Below are 14,241 nucleotides of genomic sequence, written 5' to 3' on the forward strand. Positions count from 1 at the left end.
TCCATATATGTTTTATATTTTATATAATATATTCTTATTTTTCTGAAACAAACTGGTTCTGACTGTAACAACAATAACCCTGAAGCCACAGAAACATTAAAAAAGTATTAAAAGTCACATTTTCTTTGGTTACAACCGAAGCTCAGCTTAGAAATGATTAGAAACTAATAAAAAAATAATATTGTCAATCTATTGTCAATTGAGGAAATCTCATAATGACAAATCTCTTGACCTTCAGAGTTTCTTCTTCGCTGGATGTTTATTTTAGAGTAAATTCCAAAAGTTTGCTGTTGACTGCTGGGGTACAAATGTCACACGCCCACGTGACTGTGTTTGACCCCTCATTTTATCTTTAACCTTTTAGCCTCCTGCTTTGTTTAAACTCATTCGTGTTTTCTACACCGTCACACAAATACACCACCACACCTCATTTTTATCTTTCATATACAGGAGTATATGAGTTTATATAAAAAGTATATTTGATTCAAGCCTATAGAAACTGCTGAAGGTCAAGGTAGAGTAGAAACCTTATCCAAACAAAGTAAGGATGAACAGTCAGTGTTTAATTTGCAAAATAAAAAGACATTTCTTTTTTCTTTTGGTTGCTACAGTTGCAGAAATATGTAAGGACAAGCTTTCTCAGACAAACAGTTACAAAACCATACAAATGTCAGTACTGTTTGTACAGACAATCAGCACTGATAAGGCCAGACAAAAGAAATGACCACTATAAAACTGCAATAGGAACCACAGATAAAACAAATATTTTACCTACGTTTGATAGCAGCAGCATCAAATCTCTACTGTGCTTGCCTGAGTTCAACTGTGGTATTCAGCCTGAAATGCAGACATGGGCTCGATCGGCTGGTCGTGGGAGCAACATCGTTTTTTAATGTATCAATGTCTTTCACTTCCATTTGCTTTCTTATTTTATTTTCTTGCAAAACGGGGGCATCTATCCTTGACATACAGGTATGTACAGTATAATTATGGCCTATGAGTCCACTGATTGATTGCATCATACAATGATCTGTACTACACTGTAATCCCAAAAGTTATTTGCATTCAAATGGTTTAGCTATAATCACTGATGGTAATTAATTTTCTTTGTAAAACTAAAATCATATAACTGTGTCAGACAGAACTCATTGGTGGAAGCTTTTTGCACTTAACCTATATTGTTTTGCATGTGATGCACTAAAATGAATACATTTAACATGGTCCTTTCTATTTTAAGTTTATTCTAATAAATAGTTTAAGTTCAATTTTTTATAAGAGAATAAGTTTTAAACTCAACACTCAAATAATAAAAGTAAATTTGATGTTTACTGATCATGTTTAGTTGAAAGCACTTTCACTATTTTTAAGTTTTTGTTGCCCCTCCCATATTTTTCCCGGTGTTGTGCCAAAAAGTGATTGTCTGCCAAAAACTGATTTCCAGTGTTTCTGTGTATTTTTTATGTGTAATATCTTTACGTATGTTCGTAAATAGACTTCGGTGAACAGGGGATACAAAGGGGTTACATAAAGAATTAAAAAATTATCTGTTTTTTAAGTATCTTTACAACTTGTACTTACATTATAACCAATCCGGTCCTTTATCCCCACTTAAAATATTTTTACAGAACTATTGTAATATTTGCTGCCATTTCTGCTGTGCTCTTGGCCAACTTACTCTTACAAAATACATTTTTAATGTTAATGAGATTTTTTTTTACTGCATAAATAAAGGTTATATAAAAGTCGCTGCCAAAAACTGATTGCGGCTTGTATCTTGCTACACGAATGTTGTTTGTGGCTCAAGATGACTTTATGTCATCCATAAGGGATGCATTTGACATATGTTTAACATATTATAGCCCAACAAGTTACTTATAGCACTTTAAATATGAGCAATCGCTTTTTGGCAAATACCGGAAATCAGTTTTTGGCAGACAATCACTTTTTGGCACAACACCTGGCACTGGAACCGAAGAGACGTCTGGACTTGTTTGTCAGGAAAAATTAAGACAAGTCGTTTTTGGTGGTTTTGCCTGAGATTGGACATGTTTGTTTCAGTCTACAGTCGATAGGGAGTACTTTTCCTCAAACCTCCACGCACACTGGTGAGTTAAATCTTTTTATTTCAACTTTAAGCAAAAATAGTTGCATGTTACATTACGCAAATGTGCACGCTAATTCAATCTACAGTGAACCCTCGTTTACCGCGGGGGTTACGTCCCAAAAACAACCCGCAATAAGTGAAATCCGCAAAGTAGTGAAAAGTATTTATTATAAATGTTTTAAGGCTGTAACCCTCACAGCCTTAACCCCTGCTCATGCGTAATGGTTCTAGCATCTTCCTCGTCCATCCAAACCGCGCGGTTCCATTGTGTGATGTGAGCACATCCAAACCGTGTTCAGGGTTAGCCCGGGTCCGGACTCCGGCCCCGGTCAGAGGAGGAGGACCAGAGCACGGCCGGGCACCTCCAGCCGTTCACACGGACAAATAAACCTGTCATTATTCTCTGCACAGCCGAGCTCTGACACTCAGCCCCTCGCTGAGGCTCGAGGGGCTGAACACCGCTCCTCTGCACCTGTACGGCCTCTCGTAAAGTTTACTTTATTAACATGTGCGCCGCTGCAGCGCCATTCTCTTTACGGGTTGCTGCCTTATCAACATTGAAGAATGGGTCAAATGCAGAGGACAAACTTCATTATACAGTTGTATGATGACAATAAGCCTTACAGATTCCCCACATTTTCCTGTTTTTATTTTATTTTATTTGAACAATTAACTTGTACTTAAATAATAAACAACATTTATAGAAATACAATACTTTGACCTTTTATACTTGTGTTACTCTCCACCAACAGGTTAACTCACAGTTCCCCCCCCCTCTGTAGAATGCTGCTGATGGTGACCTTGAAATCCCAATAGGAATCATCTTCAATGGTGAAAACGGAAGTCCAGAGCAAGAACTGAACCCCTGCCAGCTGGGGATCCTTCTAGAGGGCAATGTGGTAATGGATTCCATCTGCAGTCTTCCTTTGGCAATGTGTCTCCTGTTTGGACTGACTTATGCACTCCACTTGGAGTACCCAAAGTGCATGAAGAATACATTCCTGTTTATCCAGCAGATTATGCTGAATCTGGGATGAAACGATACTCCTCCAAAACTCCAAAGGCTAAAAAATGAGCTTTCAATGTGTGCATAGATACATTGAATGTTCACTCTTCATTGAGCAGCTTTTTCTCAAGTTCAGGAAGTCATTATTGTGTTTGTAATTGTCTTCTTTTGTTTTTAGTGGATGGCAAAACCAGGGCTTAAAGGAGTAGTTCACTGATTTTACATACTGAGATATGTTCTTACCTTAGCTTTGAAGAGTTGATGCATACCTGTCTTGTCTTTGTGCGAGAGAAAGGCTCTCCCATATATTCCAACTACCTCCACTTTTTGCTCCTTTTAGAAGCTACCGAGCTCCTCCACGTTTTCCCTATTTATGTAAAATTACATGAAAGGTTACACTATCTAAGTTTAGATTCACTAAATTTAATGTATAGATTTTTTAAGCCGATAAAAAGGGGCACTATGTTACAAGCGCGCAGTAACCCTAGTGCACTCTGGAGCATAGACTGAGTTACTGGGGGGATGAAGAAGTGCTCCTACAGTGTTATTACACCTTGTAATATAGTACCCCTTCTTATCGGCTTAGAAAATCCACACGTTAAATTTAGTTAAACTAAACTTGGAGAGTGTCACTTTTCATGTAATTTTACATAAATAGGGAAAACATGGGGGAGCTCGGTAGCTTCGAAAAGGAGCAAAAAGTGGAGGTATTTGGAATATATGGGAGAGGCTTTGCTCCATTTGCATGACTGAGGGCACGCACAAAGACAAGACTGGTACACATCAACTCGTCAAAGCTAAGGTAAGAACATATCTTATTATGTAAAATCAGTGAATTATTCCTTTAATTTCATTGTCTCGCTGGGGCCATTCCTTATTCCATAGTTTTTATTTTTCTAAGTCAAAATATTTGTGAAAACAAGTTTTACTGTTACAACTTGTTACCCAGAGTGTCGCACCAAAGTTCTTTACTTGTGATACACAGTTTTATCTGTTTAAAAGGATTGTTTTAAAGAAAATGTTTTATTGGAAGTCCAATTGTGCAAACAAAAAACTTACTGTTCAAAAAAAACTACCTCAGAGACCACAAATAAATTCTTGTCAAAACGTGGCTAGGAACAACTGAAATATTGTGTTTGTTTCTGAAAGAAATGTCTTCTAAGAAGCGCCATGTGTAAAAATTGGAATACTGTTCAAAGGAAAACAAAAGTCTTGTTTTGTTATAAATAAAGTAGAAAACAAAAACAAAAAACACTTTAGTGGTCTTTGGTTTTGAGTGTGTTTGCCTTGACATATTAAGTTTTAGTAATAATAATACATTTAATTAAAAGACGCTTTTAATTAAACACTACGCAAAAAAGTGAGTTTTGTAATATTAGCACCACTTAAACAATTTAGTTTTTTCTATTAATATTAAGTTAACTGTACTTAAACAAATTATTTTTGAAATATTGAATACTTAAACACTTTAGGTAGCGATGACTCAATATAGTAAATTGTGATAATTTTACTTTTAAGTTTACTTGACTAAATCAGTTAATTTTTTGTTTTGGGTTGATTACTCAAATCATTTGAAGGGAATCGGTTTCCTCAAATGATTTAAGTGTATTGAACTTATCCGGGTTTACATATACAAACACTGTAACATCTGGATTGTAAATACTATCAAATGGATCACATATTTGAGTAAACATATCATTTGGTGTTTTTTTAACTATATGAATCTGTGTGTGTGTGTGTGTGTGTGTGTGTGTGTGTGTGTGTGTGTGTGTGTGTGTGTGTGTGTGTGTGTGTGTGTGTGTGTGTGTGTGTGTGTGTGTGTGTGTGTGTGTATCTATCTATATATATATAGATATATAGATATATACACTCATACACACAAATCTTACTCTTTAGCCATTTTATTTGTTATGTTTTTGGTTTAAGGTGAGAAAATGTTACAAAAGGACATTAAATTTTTGACATCATCAGCTGAAAGAAATTTAGCTTATAGTGATACATTGCATGTCAAAAGAAAAACTGTATCATCAAACTAGAGAAGCTGCCACCTGAAATAAATTATTTGGTATTTACTAAACAAAAAAAAACAAAAAAAACACTGATTAACTGGCCAATCATTGTAGTTTTAGTATTCAGGATGGTCTAAGGAACTTGTAAAGAAAAGTGTCTGAACTTCTTTAAGTTGCTTGAGGATGTTTCATCCGAGAAGCTTCTTCAGTTCTCGGTTCAAATGGTGGAGTACCATATTTAAGCCCTGTGGGAGTGTCCCCCCCAAGAGGGACAATGGACCCCTTATGATCCTTTGCACAATCAGCCAAAGTTTCAGGTGAGCTCATTGTAAAATGTAGCCCCACCCTTTCCTGAGGTCAAAAACTTTGGCTGATTGTGACCCACACCCGTTTTCACATCTTGGCTTCATGTGATTAGGCAGATTAGGGTTTAAATCTGGGAAGCTCCACCATTTGACTCTAAAAATGAATAAGTTTCTCAGATGAGAGGTAAAACGTATTCAAACAACTTAAAGCTCCTTAGACTACAATGACCTGGATGACTGAGAACCTTCAGCATGATTTCCCCTCTATAGGTACCTGTTTGTTTCTGCTGGAGGTAGTGTCCTGGCAGTCTTCACGATGGGCATCTACAGCACCCTCCTGTTCACCTCCACACTTGCCTTTGTTCTACTCGTGTGCTGTGTGGATCACAGCTGTATCCACACCTGGGCATTTGTTATGCAGATGTTGTGGCAAACCTTCTGGCACCTACTTATACAGTACAGGGAATACTACCTGCACGAACGAGTCAGCATCAGGTATTAATCTTGATTTCACTCTGCCATTACAAATTACATAAACATATGGGACAGTTTTCATGCTATATCCTCCGAACCTTTCGTAAGTGAATATTCTCTAGGGTGTACAGATGTATGAATCAAGCCTGTTCAGAGTTAGGATGTTGTATAAAATATAAATAATGCAGCATGCAGTGATTTGTATGGTATCTCTATGGTATTTATTTTAAAAAAATATTTAAAACCCCTCTCTCTTCTATAACAAGTTACAGAAAGTTGGCACCTTTAAAAAGAATGAGGACCTGTGACCAGAGCAGTACATTTTTGGATACTTTAAGAAGGTGCAGTTCATGCTTAGCACATATTTCAAAATCAAGTATCCGTGATGGTATCCAGGCATCGATTACCTTCAAAGGTATCACTAATGCTTAATAGTATCTACTAGGTTTAGAACAACAGAGACAACGGCTTTTTTAAGAAAGATCATATTTACATAAGAAAGAACACATTTGCATCATGAAATTAGAAATATAACAATGTAGAACATAAAATCGTCATTTGAATTTAGTACCAAATCACAAAAGTGAGGTCTTTAAGTTGTAAGGCAATGACCCTACAGTATTAGAGAGAAAACCACAACAATCAGATGATACCCTATGGGCAAAGCACTTGGTGATGGTGGGAAGGTAACCCTCCCTTTTAACAGGAAGAAGCCTCCAGGGAGGGACAGATGTCTGCCACAACGGTTGGGAGATGAGGTGAAACTCCTGAGCAATTTATCTTGCTCAGTTATATAAGCTATGTTCTGATCTTTGATAGGATTAGAACACAGCACAGTCCCTTCAGTTTTCAAACGCGTACAGGGTTGTAAACACAGTGGCAAAAATGTTCCTAATCACACTTTTGTGAAATATGTCAAACTCAAAGCGACCATGTGTTTTTCAATAAAACAATCTGTTGCTTGAAGCATTCAACCACATCACGTGGTTTTAGCAGCCTGTTGACTTTGTTTCGTTTCCAAGAATTGTTATGTTGTTGCCTAACCTTTCAGATGCCGTTTCCAAGAATCAACTTTGTGTGATCACAGCTCTAGAACAGCTAATGTACTAAAAAGACTCTGATATGAATGTCAGAGGCCATTTCTTCACCATTATAGATGAACTCTTAGCCTAAGTTAGACATAATGTTTTTACATCTAAAGTAAAAACATTATATGTATACAGATATCCTATTTAATCACAGCAATATCTCTTTCACTTTCAGACTGTTCTTGGCAGTGTCCACTTTGATGCTGCTCACCCAGAGAATCACCTCTGTGTCTTTGGACCTTCAGGAGAAACGAGTCGTACTGACACCATCCAAAAGGCAGACTTGTGTCACGCTTCTCCCTCTAATCAGCTACATCCTCAATTTTACCACACTGCTTGGTGGTCCTTTGGGTTCCTATGGACAATTCATTACTCTAATGGAGGGGATCAACCTCACCTCGCCACCCAGTCCTCCTGGTGTAGTTTTCCTAAAGCTGATGCAAGTGTTAATGCTAGAGTGGGTTAGATTTTATCTCGTCTTTTTTCTGAAACATCTTATCCATGATTTCAACCCTGGCATCCTCTATGGCATCCTGTCGACCTGGTGTCTTGGACTGGTTTTAAGAATACAGTATTACTCTCACTGGAAGATCAGCGAATGCCTCAATAACGCAGCAGGGTTTGGCTTTTGGGAAGATTCATCTGGGGACTATTTCTCCAAATGGAGCGGACTATCCGATGGGGACTTCTGGACCACTGAGGCATCGATATGCATGTCACAGTTTGCTCGTCGCTGGAACGCCACAACAGCTTCATGGCTGCGTAGACTAGTTTATGCAAGGCACAAACACTTCCCACTGCTCATGTGCTTTGGTTTTTCACTGTGGTGGCACGGTTTACATTTAGGACACTTTGTGGGGTTTTTCACCTGGGCAGCAACAGTGAAAGCAGACCATCATATTCACAGGAACCTTCTCCCAAATATTACACCGACACAGAGAAAAATCTACACTTTTGTAAACTGGATAAACACTCAAATGATTGTTACCTGCATTGTTATAGCGGTAGAATTTAGAAATTCGTCTGGTTTGAGACTTTTATCCAAAACATACATAGGTCTTTTTCCACTTGTTAATATAATCCTGCACTTTATCGTTTTAAACCTCAATTCACTAGAACAGTAGTCAAACAAAGATATATTATTAAAGCAAAAAGAACGTTGACTTTGGCTTCAGGAACATAACATATAACTGGGCTTAGATTATAACACTTTCTACGTTTCAGATGCAATTATAAAACTCTAATTACACCCCTACCTCTTCTATATGAATTAAGAGGGTAAGTAGCAGCCACATGCTGTTAATCAAAAAACAAAAGCAAAAGCAAATGTGATCACCTCTATGAAAGCGGTTGTTTCAGCGGTTTCTGGGTCGGAGCATTCAGATGTAATATGGGCTACATCTCAGACTCTCATGGCAGTACAATTTTGACTGAACAGTTGTGGCTTGTTTGCCAGAAGAAAAATCTCTTTCTAAAAAGAAAGCAGCAGTTTAGGTTTGCCAAGTTTCAACTGAATGACACACAAGAAAAAAAACAAAAAAAAAAAAACCAACATGGCCATAATGCACAGAACTACGTTTGGCAAAAACCAAAACACAGGATGCCGAGGACCTGGACACCTTATATTCACTGAGTCGACCTTCAACTCTTCTGTATACTGAAGTACTTTAGAGTCAAATGTGAGGCCATCTGTGTGACAGCTAAAGTTTTGCCAAAAGTGGGTTGTACAACAGGACAATGATCCCAAGCACACCTGCAAATCTACAACAGAATGGCTAAAAAAAGAAACACATCAAAGTGTTGCAATTGACTGGTTAAAGTCCAGTCCTCAACCTGATTGAATTGCTGTGGTGGGACCTTAAGAAACTTTTGCATAAACAAATGCCTGCAAATATCAAGCTGAAGCAACACTAAAGAAGAGTGGGCCGAAATTCCTCTACAACAATGTAAGGAACTGATAAACTCATAGAGAAAATGATTAAGTTATTGCAACTAAACATACCTTCTATATTGGAAGATGTACTTAGTTTTTCACTGGACGTAAATGAATTCTCTTTCAAATTTGTTTAAAAGTTTTAGAGTACTGAAACATCATGGGTGAGAGCAGTCTCATGTTGCAAAAGCACTATAAAAACCAGTAAAGTCTGCAGATCTACATGCCGACTCTCACCAAAGTCCTATAATTAATAACTGGAAGTGGTTTCTGACACATAAGCACAGGTAAAGTGGGTAAATGCTGCCTGGCCAGAATAAAAACAAAGAGCACCAATGTCAACCAGTGACTTATGAAGGATGTCACGCAAAGACCCAGATATTTATGTGTTTTATGGACCAAAACAAAGTAATGAGGCCACTGGCGTACAGTACATTCATCAGGTAGGAGGAATCATACTGCTCCCTGGTGGTCAAAGTTATTGCAGCAATTTCAATTTAGATTTGCTGGCATTTTTGAAAATACATACCGGTAAGTTGTTAAAAGAGTGCTTCTCATAAAAAACAAAACACACAAATGTAATAAAACATCGTCTCTAATTATATGAAGGCTTGTTCATTTCTTCAGAGTCTGTCTTTATTCTTTCCACAAATTCCCGACAACAATACCTAAAAACAACAACAGTCCAAGGTTTCTGTTTGAAACAAACTTTTTCCAGCAGTCTTCTGGTTTGTTGATGTCTAATGTGTAAATCTACGAGAGAAGAAAATAAATATACTTCAATGGAAAACCTAATCTTAAAACACATGAATCTGTGCATGTTTCTCATTTAAATGTTGTATTAAAGTTGACCATGATCCTCACCTGGTTTGTCAGGTGCATTGCTACACCGGTGAGTACAGCATAGTAAGGGAGAGTCTGTTCAGCATTGACCCCAGCTAATACCAGTCCAGACATCATGGCCACAACGAAGCCACTCAGCCAGGGTTTGGTTTGCTCCTGGAACCTCAGTGCAGTAGATTTGACTCCTACTTTGATGTCATCCTCCTTATCCTATTTATGAAAGACAAAACAACACGAGGTCATAGTCAATCAAGGTCCCTACTTTAACACGGGACACATTAATCTCATGTTCACCTCAAAGAAAAACATCAGTAAACTGCAATCCTTAAACTGCATTTCTTAAATATAAAGGAACAGCTACCATGTACTCACAGTTTAAACTGAATAAATAATTACTTTTAGTTACACTATGAAAATTAACACACTGTAGTAATATTGTGATCCAGTTCAACTGTTGCACTGATTTTTTTTTCTCATGACTCGGAGGATTTAATCTAACCTATATACCTGTTCCTATTCTTCTATTTATATTTTCCTAATAAAATGTCATTAACGTTCATACATAAAATTGATTCTGAGTACCTGTAATAGTTGAGACACAAAAGAACCCCAAGTGCAAGCGAGAGCTGCCCTCCCAGGAAGACCAGCGCCTGCATTCGAGAAATCTCTCCTGATGCGATTGGTCGAGAGGCTGTGTGGGACACCTGTGCAAAAACACGAACACTTTCAATTTATCAGAGCTGAAAAATAAAGAAACACTTTGAGCAGTGACAGTGACACAGGTAAGTCTAACGTCTGCTTAGAAATGGAGGTTTTATTTACTTTATTGCAAAAACATGTCCTGTTCTTTGTTTGGAGTCAGCTGTAAGAAAATCTCATTTACTTTTTTGTCGAAGTCTTTGTCCCACATGTCATTGATGGTGCAGCCGGCCCCTCTCATGAGAAGAGCACCTGTACCAAACAGTGTGAGCATGCCCAGATCTGGGAAGCATCCAGGGTTAGCAGCCAGAGCAATGCTCCATGTACAGGGGAGGTACAGCAGCCATGTCCCTATGATTAAAAGGCAATGAATTTCAAGGGAATTAAACAAGGAAGTAAGATAAGAACAGAAACAAAGCCCACAAAGAGATGAATGTGCAGCCAATATCTACATTAATCTGGTGGCATTTTAAATGTGGTTTGGTTTTAGATGCATCTGTGCAGTGACACTGAAAAAATGCAGGGGCAAGATATTTTAGACTCATTGTCTTACACAGTAATTACATAAGAGTTTTACAGTTTGGTAGGATTCTTTCAAAGAACAATTTTAACAATTATTATCTACATCATGAGTTAGGGCTACATGCTTACAAAGATGCTTCCCTGTTAGTGCCAGTTAATAGCTCTACAAGGTCAAAGATGACGTGCTTATTTTAGCCATTTGTTTTCTGAAGACTGTATTAATGTTATATAGCTTCTTGTTTTGTTCTGTTTTGTTAACATGGTGAAAATGCTGCTAAAAATCGTTCTGGGCTTAAAGAGTGCATGTTTGGAATAAAGTCAAAATTCTGCAATATTCTAGATATCAATATTTTTCTTTTAAACTGACACAGATAAAAATCATTGCATAGCAGAAAATGAATGTGTAGACATGGTCATAATGACCTGCTGAAGTTAAACCTGAGCACATGAGCTTGCTTTGTCACAGTAGGAAGGAAAAACTCCCTTTTAACAGGGAGGGACGGCTATCTGTCGCGACTGGTTGGGGTGAGCGAATGAAGACACGACAACCCAACAATGTGATGTTCATATAAGTACAAACCTATAGGTTTGTCCAGCCTCATCAGCCGGAGGTACGGTTGGACGTGTACTGGTGCTGAATTTACTATAGTAGCAGCTGATAAACTGAACCGTCTTCTCCCGTTTTGCTGTGTTTCAAGAAGTCTTATTGATGACCAGACTGCAGATTGGTTCTTAGGCTTTCTCTTCCACACACGGGAGTCTGAGGGGGGCCCATCTCCAGCCTGTATCCCTTCCTTCTGGATGAAGCAGGTAGAAAGACATCGATAACAAGCTCCATGGTGGATCCTTTTCAGAGTGCTCAAAGCTAGCTTGGCTGGGAACATGGTGTCTCTGCACTCATAAAGATCACCCCTGCACACACAGAAGCAGAAAGACACATGCAAACGAAGGTTAAACAAATACATTTGGTACAACAGAAACAGAGATGTGTGAAACTTTTGGCTGAAACAACCTGACTGTTTTAGCTGTTTAGGTAAGACACTGCACACACCTACATGAGACAAGCTGGTGTTACAGTAACAAGGCTAAGCTATCAATGAAAATATAATGAATGCTACCAACACACTTGCTAACTCTAGTGTGATATAACGCCAAAGCAAGCTTACAATGAAGGTTACAATAGAGAATATACCGATTTTAAAAAGACCAAACACTGGACAGATGACAACCACATCAATACTTCCCTGCTGGGTCGTCATTGGTCGTCTCTTCTTTGAGACTGACAGACAAGTTGGAGGACCAGCGCCTCCAACTGGTGTGGAGTGTGCATCACAATTTCCTTACTGGTTAAATAAAAACCAGGTCTCACACTAACTAGTTTTTATTTTTTATTATGGCAGCTCCATATTCAGCATTCTTTATCCAGTATATCCACTTTGCCTCCTCTGCACATGTACAAACAATCAGTAAGTTGGTTTTATTCGTTTTTGTGGTTTCTTTTGCAATCCTCAATGGGAAATAGCTACAGAGGTCACTTTCTGTCAACCATATGTATGCAATAATATAAATAATATTCAGCTTAATGGAAGCTTTTATATGCCAATAGTTTTTTTAATAGCAGTGTTTTGTTAGTTTATCTAACACTGCTTCACCTAAGGCGTTCTTAACAATTGCCTGTTTCTTTCTTTTTTTGCACTTATTAAGGAAAAAGCACCCATGCTTTTTTAGTTAAAACCATATGTTTGAAAACCTCTTTGAACAAGCCCTGTAAGTCTACTTCACTTATTTTGTTCTTGTTAACATACAAAACAACCATGGAGTAGTAACTGATCGGATCCTAGAAATTTATTTCTGTTCATCTGGACCCAGCGTTTAGTAGAAACATTTTATCACTTATCTATGTGACTTCTTCAGTTTCAGCCGACTGCAGGCTTCACCAACTTTACAAACAATACGGCTGCATAATGACTAAAATAACACCAATCAGCCAGAAGCTTAGTTTCAATAAAAAAAAATTCAAAGTGAGAAATAAAATAAATAAGTTCTAAACAGATTCTTAAATTTACTTGTCAAGACAGGGTAGGGCTGTGGAATATGCAACATTATTGCATATGCAAAAAACATGTGACAAGTGTAAGCAGCATTACAACTGAAACCTCACTGCTCTTGCTGAACAGTGCTGCACAGGGCCCTGTTCCAAAGGGCTTCGGAGTTGACGTAAAGCGGCGATGTATGTCGGCAACCTTCCGATTACAAGGCGAACTCCCAACTCTTGAGCCACGATCGCCCCAAAGACTACAATGAGAATAGAAACAGAGCAGTGTGGCTGGTTAAGTGGTGCAGTTGATAATGAAAAACATGCTTTCATTTTGTACTTTTTAGTATGAGTACTATTCATTGTGAGATGAGGAATGGCTGCATTCACTGCATTATAAGATCGTGAAAGATAAACTCTTAAGCCCCTTCTCGTTTGAGAGATGGTCGTTCCTTTTTTACACAAACGGCCTCCTGCTTAAAGCAGGATATCTGCCTCGAAAGGATTTGCGCATCATGAACATATAAAGAGTGAATTTGAAACATATTGAGCAAAAACTGCTGTGAAGATGTGATATGTGACACAAATCTAGATCCTTTAATTTTCCCTAGAATGTTTTAGCTTTCATCTTGTTGTAAAAGCCAGACCCTCTGCAAAAGTCTGCAACATCAGTATAAAATTTCTCTGGGATACCAAGGTGATATTGGTAAAACAAAGCTTTTCTTGCTTTCTTTGTGACCTGTGCAGCTCAGCAAGCATCGTCACTGCAAGCACGTGGCCAACTGCCTGCGATAGAAACCGAGCCTGAAAAAAGGATTTCTGTTATAAGTTTTTAATAACAATAGCGCCCATTTATTTAAATATGCGGTGCTATATAACACTTACAGTATGGAGGATTTGTTAATACCTTTCATTGGACATTATAATACCTATATCGCCAGCCATAGAAACAGAAAACAACACCATCACAAAAACAGAAAAGACTTTTAAAAGGGGGGCTTGGCGTTAAGGTGTGAAATCTACGTACTTCCGGTTACTGTTTCCCCAGATTTCACAATGAACTAAGCGTGGAAGTAAAAAAAACAACAACAAAAAACTCCATACGTTTTCGTGAATATTAACAAACACATATTTTTTTTTTATCAAATTGATAAAATTAAAAAAAATACAATCAAGAAATCCTAGTTCGTATTAAACCAAAATATCCTGTCGTTATATCGAAT

At 37.8% G+C, this 14,241-nt stretch overlaps 2 protein-coding genes across 3 annotated transcripts; one reads left to right on the forward strand and one right to left on the reverse strand.

The window, feature by feature from the left end:
• The first annotated feature begins 850 nt into the window (after positions 1-850).
• LOC113032967 (membrane-bound ghrelin O-acyltransferase mboat4) lies at positions 851-8,149 on the forward strand. Its single transcript, XM_026186159.2, has 3 exons — positions 851-972; positions 5,695-5,919; positions 7,162-8,149. Exons 1-3 carry the CDS (start codon positions 851-853, stop codon positions 8,108-8,110), a joined length of 1,296 nt encoding a protein of 431 aa, XP_026041944.2. The 3' UTR covers positions 8,111-8,149.
• A 1,384-nt stretch (positions 8,150-9,533) lies between these two features.
• Positions 9,534-14,001, reverse strand: LOC145432449 (4-hydroxybenzoate polyprenyltransferase, mitochondrial-like). 2 transcript variants are annotated; one of them, XM_080309403.1, is made up of 7 exons: positions 13,926-14,001; positions 13,140-13,278; positions 11,564-11,895; positions 10,646-10,812; positions 10,345-10,466; positions 9,784-9,972; positions 9,534-9,672 (listed from the first exon to the last, which is right to left on the reverse strand). In XM_080309403.1, exons 1-6 carry the CDS (start codon positions 13,930-13,932, stop codon positions 9,948-9,950), a joined length of 792 nt encoding a protein of 263 aa, XP_080165529.1. In that variant the 5' UTR covers positions 13,933-14,001; the 3' UTR covers positions 9,534-9,672; positions 9,784-9,947. The 2 variants fall into 2 exon arrangements, with proteins under 2 accessions (XP_080165529.1, XP_080165528.1); XM_080309402.1 differs by having other exon boundaries at positions 13,131-13,278.
• Between the last annotated feature and the right edge of the window lie 240 nt (positions 14,002-14,241).

Source organism: Astatotilapia calliptera, chromosome 12, assembly GCF_964374335.1.
Source record: "Astatotilapia calliptera chromosome 12, fAstCal68.1, whole genome shotgun sequence".
Lineage (NCBI taxonomy): Eukaryota > Metazoa > Chordata > Actinopteri > Cichliformes > Cichlidae > Astatotilapia > Astatotilapia calliptera.

Excerpts from the sequence above, each read along its gene's own strand:
- LOC113032967 (XM_026186159.2), top strand. The coding sequence starts at position 851 with ATGGGCTCGATCGGCTGGTCGTGGGAGCAACATCGTTTTTTAATGTAT. Across the intron at positions 973-5,694 it reads CATCTATCCTTGACATACAG|GTACCTGTTTGTTTCTGCTG; the intron begins GTATGTACAGTA and ends TCCCCTCTATAG. Across the intron at positions 5,920-7,161 it reads CACGAACGAGTCAGCATCAG|ACTGTTCTTGGCAGTGTCCA; the intron begins GTATTAATCTTG and ends TTTCACTTTCAG.
- LOC145432449 (XM_080309402.1), bottom strand. Across the intron at positions 11,896-13,130 it reads AGAGCAGTGAGGTTTCAGTT|GGGTGATCTTTATGAGTGCA; the intron begins GTAATGCTGCTT and ends CTGTGTGTGCAG. Across the intron at positions 9,973-10,344 it reads TTGTGTCTCAACTATTACAG|GATAAGGAGGATGACATCAA; the intron begins GTACTCAGAATC and ends TTTCATAAATAG.